Source organism: Lotus japonicus, chromosome 2, assembly GCF_012489685.1.
Source record: "Lotus japonicus ecotype B-129 chromosome 2, LjGifu_v1.2".
In the NCBI taxonomy this organism is placed as follows: domain Eukaryota; kingdom Viridiplantae; phylum Streptophyta; class Magnoliopsida; order Fabales; family Fabaceae; genus Lotus; species Lotus japonicus.
Window position 1 is genome coordinate 73,018,318 of NC_080042.1, and position 11,231 is coordinate 73,029,548.

At 37.8% G+C, this 11,231-nt stretch overlaps 2 protein-coding genes and 1 non-coding gene across 3 annotated transcripts; all 3 read right to left on the bottom strand.

Moving 5' to 3' along the window:
* Nucleotides 1-1,528: 1,528 nt before the first annotated feature.
* Nucleotides 1,529-1,601, bottom strand: TRNAA-UGC (transfer RNA alanine (anticodon UGC)). The gene has a single exon. It is a non-coding gene; the product is annotated as a tRNA-Ala (tRNA).
* Nucleotides 1,602-1,663: 62 nt separating this feature from the next.
* LOC130739397 (pentatricopeptide repeat-containing protein At5g15340, mitochondrial-like) lies at nt 1,664-4,067 on the bottom strand. The gene has a single exon (XM_057591669.1). The coding sequence runs from the start codon at nt 3,912-3,914 to the stop codon at nt 2,013-2,015; it is 1,902 nt and encodes a 633-aa protein (XP_057447652.1). The 5' UTR covers nt 3,915-4,067; the 3' UTR covers nt 1,664-2,012.
* A 1,044-nt stretch (nt 4,068-5,111) lies between these two features.
* Nucleotides 5,112-8,964, bottom strand: LOC130739398 (vesicle transport v-SNARE 13). Its single transcript, XM_057591671.1, has 6 exons — nt 8,813-8,964; nt 8,479-8,595; nt 7,569-7,627; nt 7,291-7,479; nt 5,882-6,052; nt 5,112-5,502 (listed from the first exon to the last, which is right to left on the bottom strand). Exons 2-6 carry the CDS (start codon nt 8,570-8,572, stop codon nt 5,350-5,352), a joined length of 666 nt encoding a protein of 221 aa, XP_057447654.1. The 5' UTR covers nt 8,573-8,595; nt 8,813-8,964; the 3' UTR covers nt 5,112-5,349.
* Between the last annotated feature and the right edge of the window lie 2,267 nt (nt 8,965-11,231).

Here is an 11,231-nt window from a genome sequence, read left to right on the forward strand (position 1 = left end):
TACCAAAGAGTCTGATAAACCACCAGTTATTCTTCCCTTTCTAATTTTGTATGGACCATAATTTAATGCCCTTCAATGTATGGTCCAAATCGAACATCCTAAATGAGATGTATACCTATTTTGGTACATAAATGGACGGATACCTATTGTACATACTTAATTAGGTTATCCCATAATTAGGTTATCCTCGCTCATAGGAATATAGCACATTTGTGGCTAGCTTTTTATTACTTAGTGTAAGTATTCACAATAAGAGGATTAATCACTGCTATCGGCGGTGGATAAATGGTTTTAAAAAGTTTCAAGTGAGTGGATGAGTGGCAGAAATTACATGCAAGCCGGTGGATAAGGTTTTCAAAAATTTCAAGTGAGTGGAAGAAATTACATGCATAATTAAACAAAACTACATGTTTAAAATTGAAAAGGACAATACGAGATTTGTTGCATCTTTTGTCATTTAATTTAGGATTTGGATCCTCTCCATCCAGCTTCTCTCCATTCTCTCTCCATCCAAAATCTGAGCCATTGATTTTGAATTTTAAAGGTGAGGATTAGTTTATGTTTTCTCTCTCTTCTTAAATTGATTCAAGCCTTTAAATACAATTCATTTTTTCTCTCTCTTCTTAAATTGATCCAAGCCTTTAAATTTCTAAATCAATGGCTCAGATTTGGATAGAGAGAGGATGGAGAGAAGCTGGATGGAGAGGATCCAAATCCTTGGATTTACCCTTACATGACCTTTAGGCTTTTGCTATGTCATTAAGGCTTCGTTTGGATTGATGGAGGGTGAGGGGCTGGAGCGGAAAGAAGGGGAAGGTGGAAGAGATCCATTTTTTGAATTATTTAAAAATGAATGGAATCTAATAGTACACATTCCATTAGATACCACTCTTTACTCTCACTTTTGCTCCCCCAAATTTTGGGAGGAATGGGATTGAGCAAAAAGGTACTAAAGCATTAAAATTATGAAATTATTAATTTACCCTCACTGAAACCACCAAGCCTGAAGAAACCGCTCACGTTGCTACCAATCTGCCGTTGCTGCTAATTTGTCAATTTTTTCTTATCACAATCACTTTTTGGCTTGTTGAGGCTTGGCTTTCATCATCAATATACAAAAATGCGCGTTTCTGTCAATCAGTGAAGTGGTTATTGGAAAACAATTTATTCTGTAATTCAATTGGTAATTTGTAGGGCTACCTATTCAAAGTATGATTACGCAGCAAGGTAGAATATATATGCAATTCGCATATCTTACGTTCATCATTTTGGAATTCCTGTAGAAACAAAAACTTAAAAATAAAAAAAAAGAAATGGGTAAATAAGAAAATTGGGTAATAGATGCAATTCCATTCACTTTTTGCAATTCTATTCATTTTGGTAGGAGATTTGAAACTACACTGTTTATTTTTGTGTTATTTGCAAAAGGAATGGTTATCGAGTAAAACATCAAAAAGCTTTTTATAACTAGGGTAGTATAGGGATGAAAAAATTAAAACTCATTCCATTCCATTATAATAGTAAAAAATGGAGATGCAGGGGATCGAACCCTGTACCTCTCGCATGCAAAGCGAGCGCTCTACCATTTGAGCTACATCCCCATGATAAAATTATACCATAGTTATAGTATATAACATCTATAACTTCAGAAAGACAACTCATTAACCTGGATTGATCATGCAAACTGAAAAGAATTGGTGATATCTTTCATGTCTATTCTTCTAGGTAATTATAAAGTTCAAGTGCTGTTCAATAGTTACAATGTCATACATATTAAGTGAGATATCGTTCTTGTTTAGATTTAGAACTTCCCAAAAAATAGGTGAGGGAAGTAAACACAACATAGGTCTTGAAACTGAAACCAACTCATTTCATTCTCTTTGTAGTCAGCCTAGCTTTCACTTTCCCCAACAATACTTGGTCTGAGGATGGACCTCCTCATAATGTAAACCGAGTTACTCTAATGAGTCCCTGATGATTGAAACTTCAACTTCCTCGTCCAAAAGGTTCACTCACCAATAGTCAGAGCAAGAACAAGAACCCTGCTTGAAACTGTGGAAACGATAACGATCTCGGACAACAATTTCACGTTTGTATATGTTAGAGGCAATCTTAATAGCAGAATGACAGTCTTGGCATATCCGTAGGTTCTTGAAAATATATAGTGGAGAACCAGATGATGTGCTAATTAGGCCAAAACACAGTGCCAGCTTCTCACTATGAGCGAACAATACCTGTTCTACCTCCTCCAATGCTTCAGTACAATCACCACTGCTGGAACAACCAAACAAAACTTGACAAGTTGTATTGGGGACATAGCCAGCCAACCTCAACCTGCAAATCATGTCGTCTAGCTTTAAGTAAATCTCTGAAGTTCGCGGGTGTGACTTATCCCCTGCGCTGAACTGATGAAGTTGACCATCAACATATATGGAGCTCATTCCTGGCACCTTTCTGATACCTCTTTTCTTAAGAACCCGCCTAAAGGAATTTGCCTTTTCTACTTTCCCAGACAATGCATACATGTTGGAAAGGAGGATATGATACTCTGTGTTGAGTGGATCCATCTCAACCAACTCTCGCACAATCTTTTCGGCCAGCTGCAACTTACCATGTGCATAACAGGAACCCAAAAGGGACCCCAGAACAACTTCATTTGGACGAATTGGCATCTTCTTCACCAAAAGCTCAGCTTCTTCCAAATGTCCAGCTCGACCAAGAAGATCTACCATGCAAGCATAATGCTCTATTTCTGGCCTTATCTCGTAAACAGACTCAAGATCACGAAAGTACTGCCGACCCTGTTCAACTAGACCCGAATGGCTGCAGGCACTTAACAAAGCCATAAAAGTCACAGCATCCGGTTTCACTTCTTCCACCATGTGAGGAAACATATCCACCACAGCTTTCCCCATCCCATGCATGGCCAACCCACCAAGCACAGCATTCCACGCCACCACATTCCTCCTTGACATGTTCTTAAACACCACCAACGCAATACTTATCCTCCCACATTTTGCATACATGTCAACCAAACTTGTCCCCACCATAACACCCAAGTCCCACCCCATTGCTTTCACAGCAAAACCATGAACCCACCTACCCACACACACATCACCAGACTGAGAACAAGCTGACAAAACTGAACAAAGGGTAACACAATTCAACTCAAAACCACAACCAAATACCATTTCTTTCAGGAGCCAAAAAGCTTCCTTTGTAAACCCGTTCCCAACATAACCGACAATCATAACCGTCCAAGCAACCTCATTCCTCTCAGGCATTCCATCAAACACCACCCTCCCACTCTCCACACCTTCCCACTTCACCACACCGTCCAAAACCACTGTCCAAGACACAACACTAGGCACCTCAATCTCTCCAAACACCTTTCTAGCCTCACCCAGAAGCCCAAACTTCACATACAAATCCATTACCGCATTGCACACTCTGGTGCACTTCCCAAACCCGAACTTCACCACACCTGAATGCACCTGAGGCCCAACATTCGGGTCTCCGAGCCTGGCACACGCGTTGAGAGCGCAAACCATGGCGGCCGCGTCAATGGAGAGGCCCAGTTGGCGCATTTCAATGAACAGTTGGAGGGATTCGAGAGGGGGACAGCGACGGATGAGGGCGGTGTAGTCTACGGAGTCTTTGTGCGATTGGGGAATTTCGTCGAACAGTTTACGTGCGTGGGAAGGGAGAGCGCAGGCAGCATAGACATGAAGAATGGCGTTGCGGAGGAAGAGGTTGGGGGAGGAGAGGAGGCCGGTAACGGTAGCGACGGCGTGGAGTTGCTTGCCGGGGCGGAGAGCGGTGGCGCGTGCGCATCTTCTGAGAAGAGAGCGTAACTGGAGAGCGAGGGATGAGGAAGCACGGTGTAGCGTTATATGTGACTGTGACCATCTCATTTACCTGTTCCTCTTAACTTCTCAAAGTTTTATTTGAGGGGGTTCAAATGTCACATAGATCAACAAACTAACTTCATATGACCAGCACAAATGGGTTATACTGCAATGCTAAATGCTACACTAGGCTTCTTTTTTTCTTACTTATCTAGTAAGTTCTTGTACACACGATTGACATACATATTTAGTGTCTATTTTTAACATACATATTTAGTGTCTATTTTTAACCGTTGTTAAACATACAAGTATAAAAAAAAATGTTTAGTGGAGCTTTCCCAAACCATTGGAATTTTTTTGAAGATACTCGGTAGGATTCACCACAATCTGCATATGTTAAATAGATGTCGCGCAGGCACGTATGCACAATTACTGTTATCAAACCCTACGCTTTTTCTGGTATGCTATTTTCAACTTTCAAGGCCTAGCTAATATGTGATGTTAGAGATGGATGATGAAAAGTGGTGGTTGGATGAGGAAGTGGAGTAGGAAGAACATGAAAGAAATAATAAAAGGAAAAAATGATGCACGAAAGGATTAAAAAAGAACCTCACAAAAGAGGGAGATAACTTATCTTAAATGGGTAGAAGACCTCCCATGAAGAGGAGGAGCCCTCCCCATAACAGAGAAGGTTGAAAAGTCATATATTGCGGTGTTGTGTGATAAAGAGAAAAAATAGGGTTTGGAGGGCGTTCTCTGGCGCTTGGGGTGAACAACCTGATGATCTTTACTTGTTTTTCAGGGAAATTATTAGTTTATCAATGTCTTAAAAATCAGAACGATCACAAGACTTGAGCTCTCCTCTGGTCAAGCCTCCCATGCAGCGTATTGGATCCCTCCAGCTACATTGTTGTTAAAATTTATGCTTCTTTTATAAAGAACACTGGTGCAGACTTTGGTCTTGTAGCCAGGAACTAGAGTGGAAGTGCGATGAATGCTTCCTCCTACTGGTACAGAGACATTTGCCCTCCAATTATTGCAGAGGCTATTTACTTCAAATGGCCATTGCGTTTGGATGACGAGCTTTGCTTTAGACATGTAGCATTGAAAGCATGGAACTGCAAGCTACACCAGAACGCAATGAAAGTTGAAACATGTAGCATTGTAGAAACATTATTTACTCCCATTTACAGCCAAACTTCGTTTAAATTTGAACAGGCATAACCACAAAGAATTCTGGTTCCTTGAAACTCACGCAACTCGTCAAAACAAAATATAAATTTCATACATAGCAAACCAGCACAATACACTCATAGAATAAGCCAACAGTGTCAAATTAGCTTGAAGCACTGGACAACACTACATCTTTGTCCCAGCACTCACAAATCAGAATAATAACAATGCTTGTATCTTTGTTCGAGCACTCACAAGGGGAATAATAGTGATGCTTTTTATCTTAATGATTTTTATGAACCATTACGAGAAAAAAGTCGGCCATTGCCTATTTAGAAAGCTTGAAGTATAGGATCAAGGCGATAGCAATAACCAGAACCAAAACAATGCCACAAATAATCCACTTGTTCTTGTTCATCCTTCTTGTCATGTTAGTCAAAATTTTCTTGCTCTTGCCTATGTTATCATCTACTCCATGAAGCTGCATGAGGGAATATAACCATCAGTAGATAAATCATAAATGTATGCTCACTACTGGCACTAAAGAAAAAGAACAGTCAATATTTTCTCTTAAATTTAAAAATTATATGAGTAGATATTTGTCATGATCCAACTATCAGTAAAGTAAAGCTATTGAGTGAACACAAGAATAATACTATTCAAGCATTCTGAACCTAATGCAAGAGTCTTTTCGACCTAAAGTGTGAAAAACGCAAAAGTCCATCCTATCTTGGTCTATCATTTATTTAATTATTTTAGAAGAATGGAAGCAATATAGATCAAACTCAAAATATATGGCCAAAGAAACTAATACCACGTCAAAATCCAACTAACCCAAACACATCATGTCTTAAAATTACCGTTGTATGAGCATGCAACAGAGATTGTCGCTGTGAATGCAAATCTTGAAGAATCGAAACACCGAGCTCTTCTGTTTCCAACATTGTTTTCCTGCTTTGCTGAACTCTATCACCTGTCTTGTTCAACCTGTCAGTTGACATCATTAATCTTGACCTCTGATCAGATGATGCCTGCATTCACATTAGTAGTTGGTGTCAGCTTTGGTTGTGCCGATCCGAGAAATATGAATGCTCAGAAATGAATATTGAATCTGTCCTAACTCCTAACTGAATCTAAGCTCACTCATCCTCCATATCCGAAAACCAGACAAGAAATGCAATTGGCCACAATTGGACGGAAGAAAGGTGATATTTTTAAAATAGTAGCAGAACAATTTTATTATCTAATATAAAATCTTCAAGGCCTCATCAACCTGTTCACCAAATAGTGTCAAAGCACCGATTGGTAGAAAAAGGTATATTAGTCTAATTAAAAGAAGCTTAACTATCAATTAGTGATCAGTTTAAAACATTAATCCTTACTAAACTCATATGAATGAGAAAAATATCAATGTTGACCATATTTTAATTTAGTCTGGATTAGTTAAATACAATTTAAGCAAAAATCATAAACCATTATTACTTTCAAAATTAGTATGAAGTTATCTTTGAGTACTGTTAAATGTCAATACACTTGTCTACTTTGTACAAGTAGCAAAAATGAACAGAGAGGCTGTCATAGAGCCAAATATACAGAGTTATAGAGAGAATCAATTGCGTCTTAAAGAAAAAGGTATTTCTACCATAAAAAATGATGATAAAATCAATTTGGCCTCATGCCAATGGAACAATCTTATAAAAAAAATTGAATAAAAATAACTGCAATCACTTTCAGACGAAAAATCTCACATTTTAATGTTTTGGTTGTATGTCATCTAAAATATATCATCAAGAAAATCTAAATCTGCTCTGTACAATTATCTACCATTAAAGATTGCATCTTTTCCACTGAAACCTAAGCTTCATTTACTTTGTTCCACCTGTAATGAAATGGATGCATCTCCTAAATTATTGTGATTACCAAGGACAAAGTCATCAATCTATTCAACTAAGGACAAATTGCTTATTGACCAATAAGGGTCAAGTACTATTTTGGTCCACATACTTTGATCTTGATTTACCTACGTCCTTCCCATTCAAATAGCTTCAAAGCTTGTGATCTACAGCTCAAAGTTTGTTTTCGACAGATAAAGGATCAATAATGAGGGAGTAATGTGGCTTTCTTTAAAAGGAAAAGCCCATACACTTTACCAGAAAAATATATAATTATAAAGAAAAAGGATGATCAAATGGTTTCCTCATTATAATTTCACAACAATGTCAATCATCTATGAGCATCGAGAAAGGATGTTACCATAAATGAATCATACCGTCAAAGTATCTGCCATGCCTGATTCCAACAACTCATCCCGTGCAGATGGGTTTAGATTACCAGATACAATTTTCTTAACCTCACTTTTAAGATTGTTTAGATCTGACTTATACTCCCGCAACTTAGCAAGAAGCACAGCCCTGACATTTGGCTGCAAACTTCTTGCCTCAAGATCCATTTTGCGAATCTACATCATTCATTAGCAAAATCAGATCGAAATCACAGTGTGCAAGAAGAAAAATGACCACTTTCCAAATGGGGGTAAAAAGAAAGTACCAAAGCTTCTGCTTCATCAATTCCAGCCTTTATTTCAGAAACTTTTTGCTTCTTTTGCTCTGCAAGATCAAGCAGAAAAAGATAAAAAATTATAATGGAATATACATTGCTCCATGAAAAATTCAGAACATTTGACGCTTTTTTCACCGCCCCTGATAAAAGCATTCAATAGTCTGTCATGCCTATAGCTCAATACTTCAAGAGAATTAATACATGCTTTCATGGATATGTTAAATTCACCGGAACTTTTAGTGGGCCAAATACCACCCGTATAATGTAAAATGAGTATGAGAATTCACTTTTTTCTATGATTAGAGCATTAGAATGCTTCCTCCAACAAATCAACTAACCAAAAGAACAATAACCGGGAGGGTCATCAAACATAATGGGGAAAAAGTTCTGAACTATTATAGTAACGAAGGTGCAGAAATGATCGCATGGTGCAACTTTACCTAGCCATTGTTAACCTTAATAATCTACCGTTTGAAACCCACAGAATGCAGGTTAAGCCCTTAATCAGAGCTTAAAAGTTCAAGAGACAAAAATACTTTCCAAGTTTGACATTCAGTAAGACCTAAGACTATGAGAACGTTTACTGGTTTTGGAAATATATCGCGGATTTCCATCAACAGGAGCAACACATCAGTACATTTTCTGTAGGAGATACACACCAATAACCGAAAACGGTCCTGATTCAAGTTATATACAATTATCCAAATTTGAGCATTCTATTCAAATTCTGTAAAAAAGAGGTTTCAAGTTTCAACCATGATTTTAATTTTTTTTCCAAAATGAGAACTCAAGCATATAGTCAATATTCTACAATCAAAACTAATAATTAACATCAAATCAACTGAAATTATGCAATCAACCACCATTGATTGAAAATCAAGGTAGAATTCTCAAGTACCTCCATTAAGAGAACCAGCTGCAGTGCATTTCTTCGATAGATTCGCCGAAAGCTCGCAGTACTGGCGTTCGTATCCCTCGAACACGTTGCTCATCGTTCAAAATCTTTCTACGCTCTCTGTTCAATTCACGATCGACAAAAACAAAAGCAAACGAGAATAAAAAAGAAACTTCTAGATGATTTAGCAAAACGAAATTGAAACCTAGAGATCCAGAATCAGGCACCGAAACCCTAATTCGATCAACGCGAGAAGGAAAGTGTAAAATTCTGGCGATGATCGGCGACGGGAACAACGGGGAGAGAGGTGGCGTGAGATCGAAACGGAGGGGCGTACCTTAGATGGCCGGCGGAGGTTTGAGAAGTCGCGGGAAATTTGACCGGAGAGCGGTTGCGAGCGAGGAGTGGTTGCGTTTTGTTTGGATGAAAGATCAAAACGGCAACGGTACGGTGATAATGATAAAGGGCTTGTAATGGTGGTGTGATGGTGACTGGATTATAATATAATAATTAAAATTAATTGGGGTTAAATTTATTAGGTGGAATTGTGGAGAATGATTAGGAGGCTCTAATGACCTTTTCATAATAATTTATTATTTATTATTTATTATTTATTCACTTCTCTTTATTGAAAATAAATAGTAAAATATTATTTATGCAATTTGAAAGTAATATATTTTTTTTTAAAGAAAAAAAAAGTAATATATTTACTTCTAAGGTTTCATTTAGTGTACACAAGAAAATTCTTGTGTAAGGTTGCACCACCCTAGATTTACATGTTATCACAAGTTTACTATCAGGTCATTTTTTTTTAATTAAAAAGAGTTTAAAAAAAAATCTTAATCTACCATTACCATTCTTAATCTTCTTCTTTCATATTGACCCAGAAATTCATCTTCATTCTTCATCTTCTAAATCAACATTTTTTCAGATTTTGGAACCCCCAAAACCCAGACCTCACCACCACTGCTGAACCAACACCGCACCACCACTACCAACCCCACCCGGCCAGCCCCACCGCACCACCACCATCAAGTTTATGTCTTTTTCTTCGGATCTGGCCCTTGTTCAACATTGAAGCTCAAAGATGAGAAAAAAAGGTGAAAGCTTCAAGCTATTCAACCAGATCAGAAGAGAACAAAATCAAAGCTTTTCAATTTCATAAACAGAAAGCAATGAAGCTGGAACAAAACCACCCCCCATCAACGACAATAAAGGACGATGAATATTAATTTACAGTGAGAAAAACAGAAACTTATAAGTTCAAACTAGTGCAGAGAAAGTATCCAGAAGGTTAAGGGGAAAATGGGGAAGATGAAACAGACCCAGATGAAAAAAAGGAACAAGAGAACAAAAAGCGAAAACCTTTAGTACTCACAAAATGAATGAGTTGAAAAGGCAAAGGAAGTATCAGAAAAGAAAGGAGGAATCTTAGAAGAAGGATTCTCCTGAGAGATGCGATTTTGTTGCCTCGTTCATGTGATGTCGACATTGATTCATTCATTCGAGTGTTTCTAGTTTGCTTCAGATCTGACCTCAGCATCTAAGTCTGTGGCACGCCGTCATTCCTCCTTGCTTCGCCGTCGTTCCTCCTTGCCCCGCGGTCGTTCCTCCTTGCTCAAGCCCAGCCGCAGCTCTAGGTCTACTTCCATGAAAGAATCGGTAAAATCGAAAGCTCCTTACGCTGCTGTTATTTTGGTTGGGTGGGGTTTCGGTGGAAGGTGGTGGTGATTGTTGAGGAAGAATGAGAAAATCTGGTGGTGGCGGATGGCGTTGAGGTTGAGGTGGTGGTGGTGGGTTTTTTCTTTTTGTTGAACAGGGGTGGTGGGTTAAACCAGAGTTAGAAAATTAGTTAACAAATTAAAAAAAAAAAATTTACCTGGAAAGTAACCTGCTATAACAAGTGAATCTAGGGTGGTGCAACCTTACCCAAGGATTTTCTTGTGTACACTAAATTAACCCTACTTCTAACTCAATTGCATTTATCAATTTATATCTCATTGACTTTTGTTTCATAGGGTTATCGCTTGACTAAATCATAATCAAATCTAAAATTTAAAAATGTATTTTTTTATGAGAATTAATCTGAGAATGACACGTGAAATTTTTTTATGAGAATTAACGTGAGAATGACACGTCACTAAGAATTAACGTGAGAATGACACGTCACTAAATCAGCCTGATAGAAGTTCTTATTTTCTAATATATATTGATATTGATATTGATATTGATATTGATATTGATTGATATTGATATTGATTCATTTTGTAATTTCGATCCGAGTATGATGAAGGTTAAAGATCTCTCAAGAATGCGACTCCTTAGAAGGTGTTTGTTTCACGGATTGGAAAATGATACTCGGGAATAAGATTCCCGAGAATGTTATGATGGGAATGTTATTCCCAGACATCTTTAAAAAATTCATTTGGTTCACAAAATCAGTTTCTGGGAATCTTTTTTAATATTCCTGGGTATAATTATAATATATGTTTGGTTCAAAATGTATATTCCTGGGAATAGATAGTAAAATTCTTAAAATACCCTTCGCGGTAAAAGACATGGGTAGTGGGTAGTGGGTAGTGGCAATTCAGAGATTTCACACCAAAAATCTCATTCCCTTCTATTCAGGATTCAACTTACCCACCTCTCCATCATGGGAATGAGAAATGCTTCTGGATGGACATATGACTTACCCAGGAATGAAAGATACCCGAGAATATCTTTTTCAAATCTGCTACCAATTAAACACTGGAATG